General features: G+C 32.5%; 2 protein-coding genes across 3 annotated transcripts; one reads left to right on the plus strand and one right to left on the minus strand.

Annotated features, from left to right (window-relative positions):
* Nucleotides 1–920: 920 nt before the first annotated feature.
* On the minus strand, nt 921–15,883 carry LOC132742858 (integral membrane protein GPR180-like). Its single transcript, XM_060731349.1, has 9 exons — nt 15,586–15,883; nt 13,875–14,009; nt 12,857–13,063; nt 12,280–12,460; nt 11,443–11,492; nt 10,984–11,135; nt 8,654–8,845; nt 5,635–5,712; nt 921–3,039 (listed from the first exon to the last, which is right to left on the minus strand). The coding sequence occupies exons 1-9, from the start codon at nt 15,740–15,742 to the stop codon at nt 2,884–2,886; spliced, it is 1,308 nt and encodes a 435-aa protein (XP_060587332.1). The 5' UTR covers nt 15,743–15,883; the 3' UTR covers nt 921–2,883.
* Nucleotides 15,884–18,026: 2,143 nt separating this feature from the next.
* LOC132742859 (melanocortin receptor 4-like) lies at nt 18,027–20,265 on the plus strand. Of its 2 annotated transcripts, none has more exons than XM_060731350.1 (3): nt 18,027–18,081; nt 18,523–18,634; nt 19,019–20,265. In XM_060731350.1, the coding sequence occupies exon 3, from the start codon at nt 19,037–19,039 to the stop codon at nt 20,099–20,101; it is 1,065 nt and encodes a 354-aa protein (XP_060587333.1). In that variant the 5' UTR covers nt 18,027–18,081; nt 18,523–18,634; nt 19,019–19,036; the 3' UTR covers nt 20,102–20,265. The 2 variants fall into 2 exon arrangements, with proteins under 2 accessions (XP_060587333.1, XP_060587334.1); XM_060731351.1 differs by having other exon boundaries at nt 18,040–18,081; nt 18,427–18,634.
* Nucleotides 20,266–21,791: the final 1,526 nt, after the last annotated feature.

Here is a 21,791-nt window from a genome sequence, read left to right on the forward strand (position 1 = left end):
ATACAAGCACTTAACCTAAGTGTGACACCAACACCTGGGTGATACAATAGCTCTCCCTATTCTTCATATAGTCAAGCTAAAACTATTTCACCCAATGTACAATAATTATAATATTGTCATGAGTCAAAGTCACATAAATGTCATATCTAGTGTTCATTAATTAAATAAAATTTACTATCTCACTGCCTTTTAAAGAGATTTAATGTAGTTAGGAAGTATTGTGATAATTCACTGTCCAATTATCAAATACATGTATAATCCACAGTAACAGTTACAACAACACATGCAATGAATTAGTTTATACGAACCTGGCATGTCATGTCATGTGTGGTTACCATAACAACAAAATCAGAAAAATACTGATCAATATCTAGTGTCATTTATTATACAGTCTGTATATTGCACAATTCTATATCATTTCTACAACAAAACTTCCACATTTTCTCTAAAAATATACATGTACACTCTTAACTATGATTATCTTAAAGTGCATAAACATATATACCCTTCACAAATTAAATACACATGATCAATCAAAATGAAAAATTTATGAATACTCTTCAGAAAGAAGGTATTTCTTCTATGGCACATTATGCCTCAGAAACATTTTTTTTTCTTCATTCTTTAAAAGGCTTTCTTCAGAAAGGGCAAAAATAACTTAACACATATGAAAAAATGGGTTTAAAGCAGCATGCCTCCAGATTAATGCTTATTTTCACTGTAATTAAAAGTATAATATTGTATAGTAACAAAAACGAAACAAATTTAACATTATCAAAGGCACTTGCAACCCACGTTATTGACAAAAATAGGTCAAAATATGCGAAAATTGTCCATATTGCATTAGCAACACAGTAGAATTTTAGTTACACATAATGAAACATTAACCATTATGGCATTAATCACTCATAACAGGTAAATTTTTACTTGAATCCTTTATCTTTCTTCATTTCCTTTAATCTTTGTACATTTTTCTCAAGTTTCATTTAATTGAAATATTTTGGCTTATCTGGAGGCATACTGCTTTAAAGCATGTTAAATGTTTCTCTTAACCCATGTTAAAATGTTATAGAACACATTTTTGCCCTTTTTATAGAAGGAAAAATTATTCATTTCTAAGGCATAATGGGCCTTTAATAAACAGTAACCTATTTTAAGTGGCTTAAGTAAATGTTTTGAATCTTTTACACAATGTGAGAATGAGCAGCAGATTTACCAGGATTCAATAACAAGTCTGTGCCAAATAACTTAAATTAAATGTATCAAAGAATTTGGATAAAAATAGACAAAAATATCGTTTTAACTACTAAACTTTAATAAAGAATTAACCCATCTCCCAAATATATAATGAATTTGTTTACAAAAATAACAGCACCATTTCATAAAACAAGAAAAACAAATTCTATTTAATAGAATTAAGATATTTACCTAACTCATCAATAAATAAGATTGAAACAAAATCAAAAAAATTGGATTAATTTGTTTGGGTTTTTTTACTTTTAAACTGTACAAGTACATTGTTTTGTTGATAATTTATATTTACTCACACCAACACTGTAAAGGTCATATGGTGACTTTCCAGCTTTATTGGTAGAAGGAGACATCAGGTGCCCCCTCTGTGCATTATTTCAGGCAAGGGAGCAGCACCAGAGTAGAACCACCGACGTTACGTAAACTAGCTGGATAGCTTCTTCATATGAAAATCCCAAACCCCTGACGGTATATGAACCCACAGCAATGAAGGACATGTGACTTATAGTTGATGACTTTAAACCACTTGTTTTAGAGTAAAGGATTCATGCATATAAGAATGTGTAAAACAGATTTGGTCCCACCTACTCTACATTCCATTTTGATATACCATATAACTCTGTTTTCCAGTTCTATTGTATATTACTGGTACACATATATCTTGAATAAGATTCTTTAAAAAAAAACACAGATTATTATTTTCAAAGAATAATATTTTAAGAACGTTTGAAAATTTGTTCTAAGGTGCAGAAACAACCGGGTCGGACGAGCTATAGGTCAACTGTTCTTTAAATATTGAATATTTAAAAAATTATTACAAATAGAAGTCACAAGATTTGCCATTTACAATACATATAATTTCTTTTAATTTTACATTTTTGGAATGAGTAATATCGAAGAAATTGACGATACAGATTTTATTGTCAAAACTGCTGAAAAGACAGAGAATTTTGTGAAAGAACAAGTCCATATTGTCCTGAAACGAGTGAAAAGTCTGTCTAAGAACATAGGGCATCTAGCACAGAGCCTGAATTCAGTCTATTCCGAGTAAAAGTCGGCTTAGAAAGTGAATTCCAGATTGCAGCAAACTTTTAAATGCAATGCACTGCTGGTGTAAGGACACCTTAAAGAAAATGCTTGCTGACGGACTGGGCGACTATTGAGCCGCAAATTAACAATGATGGCTATGACATTACTCCAAGAACCAGTGGTCAACAGGATATGTGCGCTAACGATGATGACAATGGGCAGAAATCATACTCTGCAAAGAAGTTAGCTACCCTACCCCCTTTATAAGACAGCTGTCAATTTCAACCAATGTTAAGAGTGCCAATCAATATTCAGTACAACCTCTGAAAAGTCACACTCTTGAGTGCTAGATTTATTGTGAAGTCTTATTTTGTGAAGAACTGAAACTATAATTGTAAAGAGGTTTTAGCTCTACAGACGGCCACTCTGAAAAGGCTGTACTATATTCACAACAGAACTAATTTTAAATTAATACAATTATCAGAATATTTCATGCACAGTGGTCCATCATTCAACCATACTTTCACCTAATCAAACATCCAATCAGATTCAGCTCAGCTTGTATCAATTAAATATCAATTAAGACTATGTAATAAAGCACTATCAGGAGTATATTTTTAGACTAAGTGTTCTGTCCATTCTGAGAGGTAAAGTTCCGGACAACGCCGACACTTCCCAGTATAAACTACGAGATAGAAACAGTTTATATAACAACACTACAGCTACCGACTGGCACAACACTACACACATGGTGATTATCTGAAAAATAAAACAAAATATTCATGTTGTTAAAGGTTCCAATAAATTAAAATTTGTTTTAATGAAACCTTTTAACCATAAACCTGCTGATTGTAAACAATAAGTGCAGACCAAGATCAGCTGGCACATCATTGCCATCAAATCATTTCATAATTTGATCACAATTATGCCATTTGATCACATCCATGTCATTTCATAATTTGTAAGGGTGTAACGGTTTACCGGTATATTGTAATATGAAAAAATAAATTTCGTACCACGGTACGATTTTTTGAGAACCGGTATTTTATAAAATCATAATTTTCAATTAATTGCCTTCTTATTTTGTACAATTTTCACATAAAATCTTTAATTGGGGAATTTTATTGGCATTAACGTAAGATAGAAGAATCCGACAACTAGTACACTAAAAAGTCAATAAGCGGCCGCATAATTTACATAAGCGGCCCAGATGTGAAAGGTCACACACGACTTGTTTTGTTTATCAAATTGTGTAACACTTAACTTTCTATTTATTCCTTACATTTTTATTAAGTTTCTACTAAAAATATATACATATAATAATAATATATAATGTTACTCCATCTTTATATCAAAAGATTTACACGACAATACGTATTGCAATATATTGCAATACGGTTTTTGCCGTATTGTTACACCCCTAATAATTTGATCACAACTGTGCCATTTCATCACATCCTTTCATTTCATAATTTGATTACAATTGTGCCAATTGATCACATCCTATCATTTCATAATTTGATTACAATTGTGCCAATTGATCACATCCTATCATTTCATAATTTGTTTACAATTGTGCCAATTGATCACATCCTATCATTTCATAATTTGTTTACAATTGTGCCAATTGATCACATCCTATCATTTCATAATTTGTTTACAATTGTGCCAATTGATCACATCCTATCATATCATAATTTGTTTACAATTGTGCCAATTGATCACATCCTATCATTTCATAATTTGATCACAATTGTGCCATTTGATCACATCCTATCATTTCATAATTTGATCACAATTGTGCCATTTGATCACATCCTATCATTTCATAATTTGATCACAATTGTGCCAATTGATCACATCCTATCATTTCATAATTTGATCACAATTATGCCAATTGATCACATCCTATCATTTCATAATTTGATCACAATTATGCCATTTGATCACATCTGTGTCATTTCATAATTTGATCACAATTGTGCCATTTCATCACATCTGTGCTATCTGATCATGATCTGCAGACATTTTCACAAAAAATCTTACGACAATTTTTTGTCGTAAGAGAAATCTTACGATAAATCTCCTTTTCACAAAAAATCTTAAGAAAATCTTAAGTGCAAAATCTGTCGTAACTTTACGATAGGTCTTCCCCGTTCGTAAGTGTAATTTTTTCTCTCTTAAGGGTAAAATATCATGTATCTCTTACCTAAAATGAATAAAAACAAACAAAAAGTTGCAGGACAAATAAACATTAAGCAAACAGTATGCTATAAATAACACAAATTGAGGTATAATTATTTTTCAACATAAACATTTGTGACGTCATGACTTGATGACGTCACGATGGAGAGGGTTATGAATAGTTTAAATGTGAACTATACTGTAGTATTATTGAAAACTTATAATTTGTACAATTGGTGAGTTCGATTTCATTGCCAGCATGTACTAGTGGTACCTTTTTAATTATTAATAACATAGTAGACCTTCTTTCTGAATCTTTTATATATACTATATAATTATCTTCAATCAAGATATAAATTATATCAGTTTGAATCATTTTTTTGTTCTTATTGAAAAAAGATATTTCAAGCTCTTGATAACTTGATTTTAAAACCGGAATCAAATATATAGAGCATGCACATCACTATCAAATGAACGTTGCTAGGGATGTTTTTGTCGTAAGATTTATCGTAAGTGAATTTTTTATCTTAAGATAAAATTTTAACTTACGAGTGGCTTTGTGAAAATGACTTAAGATTTAACTTACGATTATCGTAAGTTAAAAACTTAAGATAAATCGTAAGATTTTTTGTGAAAATGTCTGCTGCACTGTTCGCTATACTGTCAATCATAACATATCTTGAAATTTTTCTTACATATGATATAAGGTTTTCTACAGATTGAATGGACAAGTCCATTTAAGTGGGACAAGGATTATATAAAATGGTTCTGTTACACTGAGAACATGACATCATGTGATAAATTACATATTTAGAGAATTTCCCAGATATATAAAAGACAATATGAGAACCAAAAATAAAATAATTTATCTAATGTCACTTTAAGTCAAAATATCTTGTTAAATTTGATTGTCTTATGTTATACAATGTAATATAAATGTGAGTAGAAGTCAACTCCAGTAGAAGTTGTAATAAGAAAATGTCTATGATGCAAATTTAAAGTACATAACAGTTTCCTTTGAAAGATACATTACTACTACACCGAGTGCTTTTTATATATTCTAGATTTCAACATGTTGTTTAGAATACATGCTCATAAGGGTCCGTAATCCTGTAATATATTCTGTAATATAATATAGTTATATAGAAGTTATCAGATCTGGAGAATTACCTTATATCTAAGATATTCTGTAAATAACAAGGAGACAACAACTATCACAGGATAACATAGAAACCACAGCATACAACTCTGAAAATAAAATAATACAAAAATAATCAACCATGATAATAAGCAGTGGCAACATACAGCAGATTTCATTTTATATATGTAGTTTTGGAATTGTAATTCTTTTTTCAATCCAAAACTGAAGAAAATCTGTAAAATAGTGAAAAAGTGATTCCCTTGTATAATACAAAATCTGTAGTTAAAATATATTTCTTGCATACTCCATCCACCTCCACTTTAGAATAGCAGGGGGGTTAGAATTTTCAAATCCCTGGTAAAGGCCCGGTTACATTTTTTAAGACAGACAAATCGTAAAATTTCTACAACAAATGTTCATGCACTGCTAATTGGATTTATCTTTGTCATGTTGGTGCCAAAACCAAAGCCCTGCATCAACGGAGCAGAGACATAAGAAGGTAAAAACTAGGCTTATTTTCCCTGCAAATCTTCTATGGATGGTAGGTTAAGTCTTACTGCTGCATTAAATATGCATGAAATTTTCATCATCTTCATCAATGTACAATGAAATAACGGAACTTCAAATATATAGAGAAAAAAACTCTGGTGCCGAAATTATGATAGGCATGACTTACTGAATGAATAAGTAAGAAACAGTTGAAAAAAAAAAAAAAAAATTATAAATGAAAGTAATATTACCACAATCATATTTCAAAACAGACAACTATTTACACTGTTTCTTTGTTGTTTTCCTATTCATCAACCACTTTAAATTTGTAATACAAAAGGTGTTAAAATGCATTTTGCCCCATCTCATTGGATTCAAAACAACCCCCACTATATTATAAACAAATAAACATGTAAGTTGTAGACAAATGAACCAAAGAATCAACACAGTTGACATAGGCTGATTTTATACATGTAGCAAACAAGGTAGGTGTGCACTAAAATGTAACACTATATCAGTATATTTCTCTCGCACATAATACCAACAACAACAAGACATGATTTTAGTAGTCGATATTTCTTATTTTTAAGTAAATTTCACTTAAAGATCCTGTATGTTTTGTAATTGAGGTTGTATACCACTCTTACATGAAATTATGTGCATATAATTATGCTAATTAAATTTTTTTCAAACATCAAAGAATTTGTAAAATATGAACTGCAAATATTTGTACATATTAAATGTAATCATTAAAATATATCCATTCATTTCTTATTGGAAAATTTGTCTTAGAATTTATAGAATTTTTTTTAATTACCTCCCTTTATTTACATGAAATATTAAATTTGGTAATATCTTTATACATAATGCTTTTTGGAACTTACAATATTGATAAATCTTAATTTGAACATCATATTTTGTATATAAAACCATAACAAGAATGTGTTACAGGATCTTTAAATTTGTGTTGAAACATTTATACAAGATAATGTTGTCTCCTTAGTGCAATAACTGGTTAACACCTATTTAATTAAGTACTTAACTCATTACTACACAAAGGAGACAATGTCCCTCTTTCTATAACAAGAGCTGTCTGTAGGACAGCACGCTCGACTATTCTTAGTGCTTGATAGTAAAAGAGCCTTGATAATGTTTATTTTTTTTAAGTTCACAAAAGGGCAAATTTTTTTTTATAAATTCATGTTATAGGCCTTACAGAGAGTCTAATTATACAGTATTGGCTTGACTATTCGGAAGGTAATGTCACAAGGGTGTTTTATTGAGTATAATAATACTAATTACCTATCAGATTACATAAATTTGACAGACAAGGTACAAAGGCTTGTTATTAAGATGTTTTATCAAGTAAATCACTGCTTTATTATTATGAATGCATAAAAATTGTCCCAAAAAAAGGCACAAACCCTTCAGTAGTTATTGAGATAACAGCTTACAAACAAAACTTTAAAATGAATTTCTAAGTTGAAAAAGGGGAGAAAAATCAGCCTAAATGCAAGATAGAATTATGGATCTTTGTCAGTGACCTACAATTATGACCCTAAATGCATATGTGAAGTTTTAAATAAATATCTGTAATAGTTATTGAGATATGTAAAACTTGCATGTAAACATTAACCAAGATACTTAGTAGAAAAGGGGATATGAATCAGCCTTAATGCAAGATAGAGTTATGGAACTTGGTCAGTGACATACAATTATGACCCTCCAATTATGACCCTAAGTGCATGTGTAAAGTTTCAAGTAAATATCTTTGAAGACCTTTAACCTCAACCAAAATTTCTAAGTTTCAAAGGGGCAAATAATTCTGCAAATATTGCAGGCAGAGTTATGCAATTTTGCAAACTGATGTACATTGTTACTATAAAAAAGTATTTTACATTTCAATTGAATATCTCAAGCAATAATTGAGATATTTGACTTTACAAAAAAACTTTAACCAAAATTTCTAAGTTCCAAAGGGGCATAATTCTGTCAATATTGTAGGCAGTGTTATCCAACTTGTCAATCTGATGTACCTTGTTACTATAAATAAGTATTGTAAGTTTCAATTGAATATCTCAAGCAATAATTGAGATATTTGACTTTACAAAAAACTTTAACCAAAATTTCTAAGTTAAAAAGGGGCATAATTCTGTCAATATTGTAGGCAGAGTTATCCAACTTGTCAATCTGATGTACCTTGTTACTATAAATAAGTATTGTAAGTTTCAATTGAATATCTCAAGTAATAATTGAGATATTTGACTTTACAAAAAACTTTAACCAAAATTTCTAAGTTAAAAAGGGGCATAATTCTGTCAATATTGTAGGCAGAGTTATCCAACTTGTCAATCTGATGTACCTTGTTACTATAAATAAGTATTGTAAGTTTCAATTGAATATCTCAAGTAATAATTGAGATATTTGACTTTACAAAAAACTTTAACCAACGCAGACGCGGACGCCGACGCCGGGGCGACTACAATAGCTCTCATATTCTTCGAATAGTCGAGCTAAAAAATAGTACACAACAAAAAGACAAAACAAAAACATACTAACCTTTGTAAATGATATATAGAACTCTCTTTTCATAATACTTTTTTCCACTGATACAGTAACCCACAGGTTCCAACCAAACAGTCCAGCGAGAACCATACGCAGCACTAGTAAAGCAAACCCTGCGTATGTTCTGTGAGCGTGATATAACCTGTGAGTCTGGTCTTGATACTGTTCCCATAGAAACAAAACTCCCTGAAACATCAATTATACTTCATATCATATCAGATATATATATAGAGGGTTGTCGACTAACCCACCCAAGCCCTCAAAATGCTATTATTTTTATTTTTTCAAAATCTTTTTACTTTTGGTGTCCGATTACAATCCCCAAAAAAAAAAGTATTCATTCCCAATCTTGATTTGTACAGGATTCATTATAGTCTGTGTAGGAGGCTATAAGCTTATAGACACACTTTCGAATCTGTTCCTAGAACCAACCAGTACTGAGCAATGAGTGTAAATATTCTTGCTCAAGGAAACAACAACTTGCCTCTGACTGGTATGTTGTGATATGAAAATTATCATATTTCACTTGTGGCTACCACTATTCAGATATTATCTCTTTTCATTTAACTTGATGAAAATAAATCCTGTATTTACAGAAAAACAAGAGGGCCATGATGGCCCTGAGGTCGCTCACCTGTATATAGGCCCCCGAAGCGGGGCCAGTTTAACCTCCAGGGCTTTTATTTGAACAAACTTGGAATTAAGACACCCATTAAAAGATGTTTCATGATGTTAAGTTTTTGCTATACACATATAAGGAAAAACAATGACCCCCTCCCTCCCCCTCCCCCCCCCCCCCCCCCCCCGGCAGAGTTAATTTTAAACCCAAGGGCTTTATTTGAACAAACTTGGTAGACACCCATAAGAAGATGTTTCATGTTAAACATCTAAGCTCTAGCTCATTGGGTTTTTTAAAAGAAGATTTTTTAAGTTTTTACTATACACATATAATTATAGTTAAAAACAATGACACCCCTGGACACTTATTAGAAGATGTATCATGCTTAATATCAAAACTCTAGCTATTTGGATTTTTTCAAAGAAGATTTTTTAAGTTTTTGCTATACACATATAAGGAAATCAATGACCCCCAGGGCGGGGCCAATTTTGACCCCAGGGCTTTAATTTGAACAAACTTTGCAGACACTCACTAGAAGATGTTTCATGCTTAATATCTAAACTTTAGCTATTTGGGATTTTTTCAAAGAAGGTTTTTTAAGTTTTTGCTATACACATATAAGGAAAATCAATGACCCCCGGGGCAAAGCCAATTTTGACCCCAGGGCTTTTATTTGAACAAACTTAGTAGACACCCATTAGAACATATTTCAAGCTAAATATCTTAGCTCTAGCTCTTTGAGTTCTTTAAAAGAAGATTTTGTTCAGTTTTTACTATATGCATATAGGGAAAATCAATGACCCCCTGGGGCAGGGCCAATTTTGACCCCAGGGCTTTTATTTGAACAAACTTGGTAGACACTCATTAGAAGATGTTTCATGCCAAACATCTAAGCTCTAGCTCTTTGGGTTTTTTAAAAGAAGATTTTTTAATTTTTTACTATACACATATAATTAAAAACAATGACACCCCTGGGGCGGGGCCAGTTTTGACCCCAGGGCTTTTATTTGAACAAAATTGGTAGACACTCACTAGAAGATGTTTCATGCTAAATATCTAAACTCTAGCTCTTTGGGTTCTTTAAAAGAAGATATTTAAAGTTTTTACTATATGCATAAAGGGAAAATCAATGACACCCTGGGGCAGGGCCAATTTTGACCCCAGGGCTTTTATTTGAACAAACTTGGTAGACACTCATTAGAAGATGTTTCATGCTAAATATCTTAGCTCTAGCTCTTTGGGTTCTTTAAAAGAAGATTTTTTAAGTTTTTACTATATGCATATAGGAAAAATCAATGACCCCCTGGGGCGGGACCAATTTTGACCCCAGGGCTTTTATTTGAACAAACTTGGTAGACACTCACTAGAAGATGTTTCATGCCAAATATCTAAGCTCTACCTCTTTGGGTTGTTTAAAAGAAGATATTTAAAGTTTTTTCTTTCGGTTGCCATGGCAACCAGAGTTCTGCATGGAATTAAATTCTTTGAACAATTTTTAAAGGTGACCACCAAAGGAACATTCCTGTGAAGTTTGGATGAAATTGGCTTAGTGGTTTATGAGGAGATGTCATTTGAAGCAAAAGTTTACGGACGGACGGCGGACGGACGCCAGAAGAAAAGCGATCACAAAAGCTCACCCTGTCACTTTGTGACAGGTGAGCTAAAAACTTGAATATCCTCTATATATGTTTCTAGTGAATCGTACCTGTACTACAGCGAGAACACCTACAACTTTTGCGGCAGGTCTTTTACTGATCATCTGTAGATGAGTATTTCTGTACGTTGTACCGAGGGTCCAGCCCAGACTTAAACTTAACAACATATACAACATGGCAAATTGAGACAGCACATCAAAAACTGAAACATGAAAACACACATGAAATAAGTAAATCTAAATAATGGCTCCATTTCAAAGGTGTTTTTACTATTAAGAGAATTTTTGATGCATAGATATATTACCAAAACACTGAAAACAGAAAAGCATTTTTTGCTTCATCTAAAAATTAATCTAAATTTTTCCTCATTCTTCCAGTGAAATTTAATATCCAATAATGTCAGCAATACAATTATATTCCAAAACTTCATTGCGAAGATATCAAATAAACATCAACTGGGAAGTATATAATAACTATATCATGATATATAACCAATATTTTAAACTTACATTCTGACAGCATTTCAAACATTGGTGAACCAATTCCATCTCTGGAATATCTGAAACACAAAATTTGACCACTAAGTTATATAACAAAATAATCTTGATTTTTTTTCCCATGAAAAAATATTATCCACTAAATTTACACATTTCATTTATTCTATTCCTCTTTTGAATTCACCAATTAAATTAATTAATATATTAACAGATCGCTTGATTCTTTTTAAAAGAAATTTTCAGTCATATCCTAATGAAAATTTTATTCAGCCCTGTAATAAAAAATTGTTTGTTTCCCTTCCTGCTCTATATGCCTACACAGAAGAATTTCTATTGTCCAAAATTTTAAATAGCCAAACAAAATCAAAGTTGTCCCCTAACCCACTGTAATGTATTGTGCCATTTTTCCAATGGGCTCACTCACTGACTTTACAAAAGGATAACCAGTCAGTTTACAGTCAGTATGATGTTTTTGCATTAAACATATTAATAGTTTATACGCTGGAAACATGCAAAGTTCTGTAAAAAAACAAAACAAGAGCACTGCATGCAGTATTAATGCTCGTCTGTAAAAATAACAAAATTTGACAAATAAAAAATAAAACATGAAATAAGAGGCATAACACCAAAGATATAGCTAAAACTTTCAGAATTATGCCCCTTGTCAATGTAAGCAGGTATTCCAAGTTTCGTAAAGATGCCTTTAAAATTGCTTAAGTAATTGGCTACATTAAGTTTTTGCATGACGACAACAATGACGAAGATGCCACAGCTATCATAACAGCTCAACTTTTTCTTCTGAGCAGACAAGGTTAAAATGACAATAAACAATCTTCAAGCAATACTCACTTTCTTAAATGCATCATCATAATAAAAGCACCGACCGCCTGTAAACATGTACTAGCTGTGAGTAACTGTATGACAAGCTGCATAGGTCCGCCACTACTGAACGGTTCAACTAAACGAGGGACACATATACAACCCAAAACAAAATATGCCAAGGCCAGTAACTGGTAAAATCTCAACAAGCCTGGAACCAAACAAAAATAATCATAATTAATTAACATTTTATTCTTCTAGAAAATAAGTATGACATTGAGAAAAAAAAATCAGTACTTAACTGAAATTTTCCCTAAAATTAATGAATGGTTTAGTCCAGACTGAATGATGGTGAAGTCCATTTAATATATTCAACAGCGCACAGGCCACTAAATATAAAGCTTTGTATAGATGATGATAAATTCAACATTTTGAATGCTTTAAAATGATTATAATGTAATTTTCATAAAGATGTATTTTACATAGATATAAAATGCTGGTGCACAAAGCTGATATAAATACTTTGTACAAATGTTTAAGGATTGGCTTCCAACAACAATAATACCACTGATAGGTAAGTAAAGTTAAGTGAAGTAAAGAAAAATACCTGTTTCTTCATCACTAAAATGTTCAACTGGATTTCCTAGAGCATCTGGGTTAAGTAGTTGTATGTCATAATCAATGAAGTTCTGTGCCAGGACCTCCGACATGTCATAACTTGCGCAGGTATGAGCATCAGCAAACACGACATGCCAAATTCTAGGTTCGTGATGGTGTGCTACTGTTCTGTTTCCAACAGGCCCTGTTATGTCATCTAAAATTAAAAGCATGTAGAACTGTCAAATTATTTTTTTCTCTCTTTTTTTTCATTACTTTGAAAACTTTTAGTTTCACACAAAAACAAAATAGTCAATAGTGACAAAATTTATAATCATGTAACTTGTACCAGTATGAACAACTACATGTTATAAATTAACAGTTGCAAGACCGCCCCTTGCATTTCTCTAAATACATTAACTGTTTTAGGTGACCACATGTTTGAAATGACCAGTGACAGACCTTAAGCCATCCCATGAGCATAGTTGAGCAACCACAATGTGAGAAGGAGAAAACATTAAATATTCAACAAACTGAAAGTTATTAGTTTTTTTAAAATAGTTTAAATTCATTCCTGGATTAGGAAACAATCTGTATAAAAAAATCATTTTTGAACTACCCCCCAAGTGGTCTCTGATACAGGTTTGAATGTACATATACCTTAAAATTAAAGAATGTTTGTCAACAGTGTTAATAAGCATTCCTTGGAAACAATGCTTAGATAACAAGACAAACTTTATTTAAACAACCATGACCTGAGATAATAAAACTTTTCTCTGTGTTCTGTCTCAAACTCTGTCTCCGACTCAGGATTTTCATTGGTCACTGTACACTCTGTGAAAGTTTCTGACCAATCAAATACCTGAGATCTGAGCTTGTCAGAGCTAAGAGATTATTTTTTATAACCTCAGACCCAGTTTCATCTGCAACAGGGAAAATATAATGCATACATAATCAAACATCCCCTGCTGTATCTGGACTTGATCAGATCATGAATTAATAGGGAATTTCATTAATTATATACGTACATGAAGCTCTAGCAAGTTCTAGTTTAGCTGTACAGTCTGTTTGGTCTGTAATTTGTTTCCAATCTTGACTAAGAAATAAATAAAGTTTTCCAGATGACATAGAGGCATTCAAGGAATACTGGATTACAGCTTCACCTGGAAAAATACAGTTAAAAAAAATATTCATAATCATATACATGTATTAATACATTTGTAGTAAACATTTGCTAAAATGCAGCAGTTTCAAGTTGTGATTACAAATAGAAGTGAATATTTCAGGGTCTTTCTGAATGGTATATATGGAAATATGAATGGAACAAATTGTAAGTTATGCTGTTGAAGTTATTGTCATCCCACCCCTACAAAAACGGATATGAGTCAATCTATGTGACTTCTGACATTATTCCGTTGTTGTTAGGATTATGCACCTGCTTTATCATCTATCTGTTTTTCATAGCATGATACAAAAGAATATATGCACAACGCACAAAACAGCTGATTTATTTTTTATAGCTGCAAAAAATAGCTTTTGTAGGCACTAAAACAGACTTAAATTCATGAAATCAGAAATGTGCTTAAAACTTTGCAACAGAATGTTTTTGGTCTTCAGAAATGTAGCACATTCAAGGTAAATATTCTTATTGTTATCATTTTTATTTTTGTTTATAATTGTCCTGAAAATATAAACCTGGAAGTATACTTTCAATTGGTTAATCATTTTACAATAAGAGCTTTGTTGTTATATGAATTTTGGCCTACTTTCACTTTGAACAGTTGAACAGACTTGAGTGAAAACAAACATGGCTGACAAAGCAGAATCACCTTTAAAGTACATCAAGCTCGCTTTGAGGCTTTGCCTTTTTCATATTAGTACATAGCCCATGTAGAACATAAAAAAGTTTGTTTCAAGCACCTGTAACCTGACTAACCATATGTTCAAAGTTGTAATTAACAGATTAACTGATAAGCCTGTCAAGCCTTTAATAAATCAAGTTATGTTCTGTCCCTATATTGTGGAACAATTTTGATTTCAAGATTATTGTGATAGATAACTAAAACAAGAGCTGTCCGTAAGACAGCGCGCTCGACTTTTTTATTGCTTGCCAATAAAAAAAGTTTTTGCAGTAAAAGGCAATACAAGAACCAAGATTCTAAGTCGATAAAAGGCCTTAATTTTTAAAACAAATCCTTGACAGAGTTACCTTCTCTTGCGTACAGATGGGGGTAATGATGTGAAATAGCATTAAAAGTTTCAAAGCAATATCTCAAAGGGTTAAGGCAATAAGTGGATTTTACCCATATTCAATGTATTTTCTAAGTCAAAAAGGGGCATAATTCTGTCAAAAACCTTGACAGAGTTATGTCCTCTTGTCTGTTGATGAAGGTCGTGATGGTAAACAAGTATGGTCAGTTTCAAAGCAATACCTCCAATGGTTTTGAAATAAAGTGAGGTGGTACAAAAAACTTAACCAAGCTCAATACACTTTCTAAGTCAAAAAAGGGCCATAATTCTGTCAAAAACCTTGACAGAGTTATGTACTCTTGTCTGTAGATGGAGGTTATGATGGTGAACAAGTATGGTAAGTTTCAAAGCCATACTTGTAATACTTCTGAAATAAAGTGGGGTGGTACGAAAAACTTAACCAAGGTGTGACGCCAACGCCGACGCCGACGCCGGGGCGAGTAGGATAGCTCCCCTTTTCATAGAAAAGTCGAGCTAAAAATGTCTCACCATGAAAACAGAAGGACGACAAGTATTGTCCTTTTTCTTGCCGGGCTGTCAAACTTGTCACGACTCCCCTTATAGTTTTACATGTAACTGACCCAAAAAGAGTAATTACAATGAAAGAAAATGTAAATATGTTGTTTTTATGAAATCGTGGTGACATATTTTCAATAAAGTTAGTGTAAAAATGCTTAAAACCACTGAAATCTCATCTTTCTGTCTGTTCGCGAAAATGTGTGACAGTTAAGGTGCCGAAAAGTTCGGCGGACGTGTAATGTCGTAAATATTCGAAACGAAAGACGTCTTTAATCTTTTACTCTGAGATATGCACGTTACAGTGGAAAACATTTTGTTCGTCTTATTTTCAGACTTCAAGTTAAAACATTTTCTCATTACTTTGCACGACTTAACGACATTAGGTGTAAGACAACTAAATTTATTTGGCGCGTAATTTAAATAGCAGACTTAATCTATAAAAGTATAAGTTTAATAGTTCTAAATGAAATTTTATTTTATGAAAGTAACATTTATTTATTCAAGTATGAAATTAATTTTGAGACCTTTATTAAGTGTGCTTACTAGCCCTTGTTTTAGCTCGTTATTTAATCTGTGCACTGTATTTAATTTTTTGAAGCTAAATTTGAGTGTTTTATCTTGAACATTTCGCAGTTCTTAGTCCTAGTTAAGTATTACGTATGTTGTTTATGCTTAGTGATGGTTTGTCCGCCCTTTAAGGCACAAAAAAGCAGCTTCGGACCCCGGGCAGGTGCTGATAATTTACCTCCATGCAATTTCCAAAGAGTTTATAATTATTAGCCAATTATATGAATTTTGAGCCAAAAACAGTGCACTATGCGGCGGACAATGGCTACCTAAATGAACAATAACATGTAACGATATGAAAAGGAGGTAGCCCGGAAAAGGTTGATGCCAAATAAAGGCCTAACTTTCAAACAACCAATCTGTGCTATGACACTTTCCTCCTTGCTCCTGCCTACTTTGTAGGACCACTCATTTCGTCTTTAGACAGATAATCGGCAGCTGACCCACAGGTACAACTTCTGGTCTTTGTTTATTTCGACATCGGAATTTAAGTTCTTCAAATCTTCTGCCGATGTCCTGTGCCTTCTGAACGACGTGCATGTACCGAGGGGAAGTGTGGAAAGTCATTGTTATGCATTTCCATTATATAAATAAAAACGGGGTGTGTTATATACCGCGTAAGCACGTCTGAGGAGAATACCATTTGCTACAGAAGGTCGTTCCAATAAGGACGGACCTTTGATACTGTACGTATAACTTTTTGTCCAGTATTATTATGTACATGAACATTATACATATGCTTTAGATTATGATGTTAGTTCAGTGATCAATCCTCATTATGAGGATGTTTTCATAAAGCAGCTAGTCATCAACCTAGATACTAAAGAAAACATTCAACTTGTAAACGCCAAGCGGTATTCTGTCCACCATTACGCAAGTAAGCTAGGAGATCCTACAATAGGATTAAGTGGAAGATCAGGAAACTTTTAGACGCGAATGTGAATGTGAATGCTGTCAAGAATACACGATGAAGGCTCGTCCATATAGAATCTGTGCTGCAAGATATGCCACATGAACTTAAATGTTAACAGGTGCCTGCACTTGCTTCTTTTCTACCGCAAGCGCTGAACGGTTAATAGTATGAGAAGGCTAACGACCTTTTGCACTCAACAATTGCCACTGATCACCTCTATGGCTTAGAAAGTCACTTGTTGAATCTCACAATATGCACGAGCAATTTATATCTGTAATAACTACACCAAATCAGAAGCTAGAAAGCTGAAACATAAAACCAGACCGAGTGTGTCATGAAATTTCCTTACATGTGAATGAGCTTATTAAAAATATCAAAATGACCTACAAACCTTCTTACCTCGAGAGAATACGTACGTGCGGCATTATAAATATTCATGACTCAGTAGCCATTTTGTCAAGTTTGCAATAATTTCGCCCGCTTGAACCAAGTGTGCAACCATTTCACGCCATGCCCCTTAAATTGTTGTACTATTCCTTTTATATGGTTCTTTGATTATTGGATACTTTACAAGAATTAATTGAGTGATCTGAATAAAAAATACGCACGTGTACTTGCCAATGAAAATCATACAATGTTTTATTATGGATATACAAATAATTTCTAGAATTTGTACATTTCTTTCTAGCTATTTAGTGAAGAGCTTTTGAAACTTAATTAAGGGTCCAAAATTTGATTTAGCTGATTAGCCATTCAAATTTATAGAGTGTTATATTTGATAACACAACATTAACTACTGTGCAATTATTGTTATCTCTTAACTAACGGAAGAAGCATGCCATGTTTGAGATATGGACGGCAAGTAGTTGGCGTTAAGTACATCCTGAAGCAATTATATTACTATTAATTTTATCTATTATTATCATTATTCATTATTCTTGTGTAGGAGTTGTGGACAACAGGAGCATTTCTTGAACAACTTTAAGGTTTGTTTTCACTTTTAAAGTTCATGTGTTAAAAAAAATCTTGTACGTTTGTTAACGCGTTTATAACGAATAAATACATGTACGTTGTAAATTTGCAGACGTTTTAAGTGAAATGTTAAATAGATTGATTTCCTGATGGTAAACAGTAAGACTAATTTTGCTCCATATTACGAAAAAAGCTGCCACATTCATTTTGGTGTGGTCGTCGGTATTATCGTCGGTTTTGATTGTGTTAACATTTCTCGTTAACTTCAATACTCAGTCTGACAAAATAATTATATTGAAACTTTACACGTGGGAGAACCTTGATAAGTTCTACCTGACAACTGTTACATCCATTTTCAGGTTAGGGTCACTGGGGCCTGTAAGGACAAAACATCAATCTTGCTATCAAAATGCGGACAGCATTTTTTCTAAATGCTATGAATGTTTTTTTTCCAGAATGAAAGATGAAAAATCCATATGAGATATTAAGCGTGGTATGTGTTAAATAAGTGGTACCATTCATTCTGGTAATATAGCAAACTGGATAACATAAAATAATATTTACAAGGTATTCGTAAATTACTATAGGTAAAAAATTACATTTATTTTCAAACAATTAACAAACTACAAGTGTGTGTTTTTTTCTATGAACAATTGACTTTTTTGTTAAGTGAAAAAAATATAACAATTTTCAAAATTAACACAAATTAAAATATCAAATTGGATTATATTTTATATAAAATGACTCATTTCGTTTATTTTGCTTGAATAAAATCTCAGAAAAAAAAACGTTTCAATATACGTAATTGAGTGAAAAAGAAGACAAGATATATATATGTATGTAGCTGATTCGGAAGACATTTTGTTTTGGTTTATCCGTTTACGAAACAACTTTATATAGACATTAATTATATAGCCACAGTACAATGTTTTACTTTTTCATGATTTACAGGATTTGAGCAAAGTGAAAATGGATGCCATTACACCTAACCAGGCAAGTCTTCCAGACAATTACACTGTACTTGCTAACAATACAGACTATACAACTGACATATATGACTGGTACGACTACAACGGGTCTTACTATTACGACTACCAAGAGGGTGACGGTCATACCAGCCCTACAGATATGATTTCTGTCATTTTATGTGTACTTGGTATACTTGCAAACAGCTTCGCTATTATTGCTATAATAAAGGCGTGTAGAAGACTAACAACACATCTAAAACTAGTAATAAGTTTATGCTGTTCAGATGCACTCATTCTTGTTTCAAATTTTACCAAAATAACAGTCAACCTCACAAAACATGGTACCGAATACGACGACAAACAAATTTGTTTCAATTTAGCAATGAGATTAACAATCGATCTAGCACTTCTTGCGACACTTTTCAATTTACTTGGAATTGCAATAGACCAATACCTAGCGATTTTAAAACCACTGTTTTACAAGAAAGAGATGACAAGGGTGAGAGGATTGATTGGCATTGCTGCCATCTGGGTTATAAGTGTATTAGCAATTGTTCTGGAAATAGTATCTGGCCTTGAAGATAAGAAGGAAACGGAATCGCTTTGCTCTGCAATTGCATTCGATGATATGAATGCAGAATTTGCTATTTATGTTTTTATTTTTGTTTGTCTCCTTGTCATTATCTTGATATACGCCAGAGTATACATTTGCGTCATCAGGCGTCGATTACCTCATAGGGGACGTCATCAACAAACCGGATCCAGAAGTGTTAAAACTCTCGTCACAACATCACTATTTGTGTTAACATTCGTGCTATTCTGGACTCCAATCGGCATATTTAACGTTTATACGTATTTTCAAAGTCAGACCGATATCATGAACAATTTTGGTAGTTATGCACAAACTGGAGAAATTTTATATGTTATTCTATTACTCAACACTATTTCAGATCCAATTATCTATGCTCTTCGTCTGCAAAAAGTAAGCAGACAATGTTTCTTGATTTCTGCTGAAGTGCGTCGTCTATCAACTATAACGGACCGATCATCTGTTAACCCATTTTGAACGCATACAACTATCCGTTATATTTTATTTCATAATGGAAAGAACTATCCTGTACGTTTAAGTTACCTTAAAATGACAAGAACTATCCTTTACATTTTATTTTAGAATGGCCAATGAGTTTCCCAGATTTCATTTTGTAATATTAAATAACCAATGAAAACTTTTTTCAAAGTCAGTAATTTTTTACAGGAGGTCAAACTGAAAACAGGCCGGAGAAAAGTTTTCTTTAAAGTATATTTATATCTTGTCGTCCAAAACCATGGGTATACAATCACGTATACAATACCTGTTACCTTGACAAATAGGTCGCGAATGTCCCTTACACTATAGTTATATCTTGTTTTTAGCTCGACTATTCAAAGCATAGTAGGGTGAGCTATTGTACTTACATCGTCGTCGGCGTTGCCATCATATTTGTTTGGTTAAGTTTTTACGTGCAAGTTGGTATCTCTAAAACTAAGGAAGGGAAGCCTAACATGTGATTATCCAACATGATGGGCACCGGTCCCACAACTCTGAGTTACCTTTTCATATCAAGGATTGGATGCTGGAATGTTAATGGTCTGACAAATAAGCTTACAGATAAGGAATTAATTAGAAGTATTGAAGGTTATGACATTCTCTGCTTACAACAGACAAAATGTGATAAAGAAAAGGGTATTTGCATTGATGATTATGTGACTCATGCTGTTTATAGACCAACAGAGAAAAATTATCCTGTGTCTGGAGGAATGTTATTTTTACTTAATCCTGGTATAATCGCAGGCATTTCAATATCTGAAAATACATGTAGTGAAATTCAATGGTTGAAACTATGTAAACATTATTTTTCATTGGAAAATGATCTTTATATTTGCTTTACTTATATGGCACCAGAACACTCTTCATATGTATTAAGACATAACTTAGACATTTTATCCATTATTGAAAAAGATATAAGCCATTACAGTAATTTAGGAGATATTATGCTTTTTGGGGATACAAATGCCAGAACAGGAGTTGAAAATGATTTGTTAGATGCTAAGTGTACACATTTGCCTGCCCTATTTTGAAGGGGAATACTGGGTCATTTCTGAAAAGAAAAAGCCAAGATAGTGTTTGTAATAGTAGAGGTAAGGAATTCATTGATTTATGCATATCTGCAAACTTAGTTATTTTAAATGGGCGGACTTTTGGAGATTTAGGTGGAAAGCCCACATGTTTTCAGTATAATGGAAATAGTGTAGTTGATTATTGTGTTGCTAGTGATGAGCTATTTGATAAAGTTTTGTATTTTCAAGTAGAGAACCATATTCCATTTTTAAGTGATCATGCTAAATTGAATGTAAAACTGTATGCAAAATTCAAAACTGTTAACATTGAAAGTACACTTTTAGATATGCCTACATCCTGGAAATGGACAGATACGTCTAGTTTAGATTTTAAAATAGCTCTTTCCTCTATTGAAATTAAACAGAAAATTGAGAGTTTTGACAGTGATCCTTTGCACAATGTTGATCAAATGGTAACTAATCTTAATGACATTTTGTATACTGCCTGTAACAAATCAATGAAGAAAAAGTTAAAAGTTAAGAAAACTAGACCGGTCCAGTCAAAAAAGAAATGGTTTGATAGTGACCTTAGTATGATGCGTAAAGAATTACTACGCAGAAGTTCACTGTATTCTAGAAACCCGTATGACAATATTTTA

The sequence above is a fragment of the Ruditapes philippinarum genome, unplaced genomic scaffold, assembly GCF_026571515.1.
Source record: "Ruditapes philippinarum isolate M1 unplaced genomic scaffold, ASM2657151v2 ctg1334_1_1_1_1, whole genome shotgun sequence".
NCBI lineage: Eukaryota > Metazoa > Mollusca > Bivalvia > Venerida > Veneridae > Ruditapes > Ruditapes philippinarum.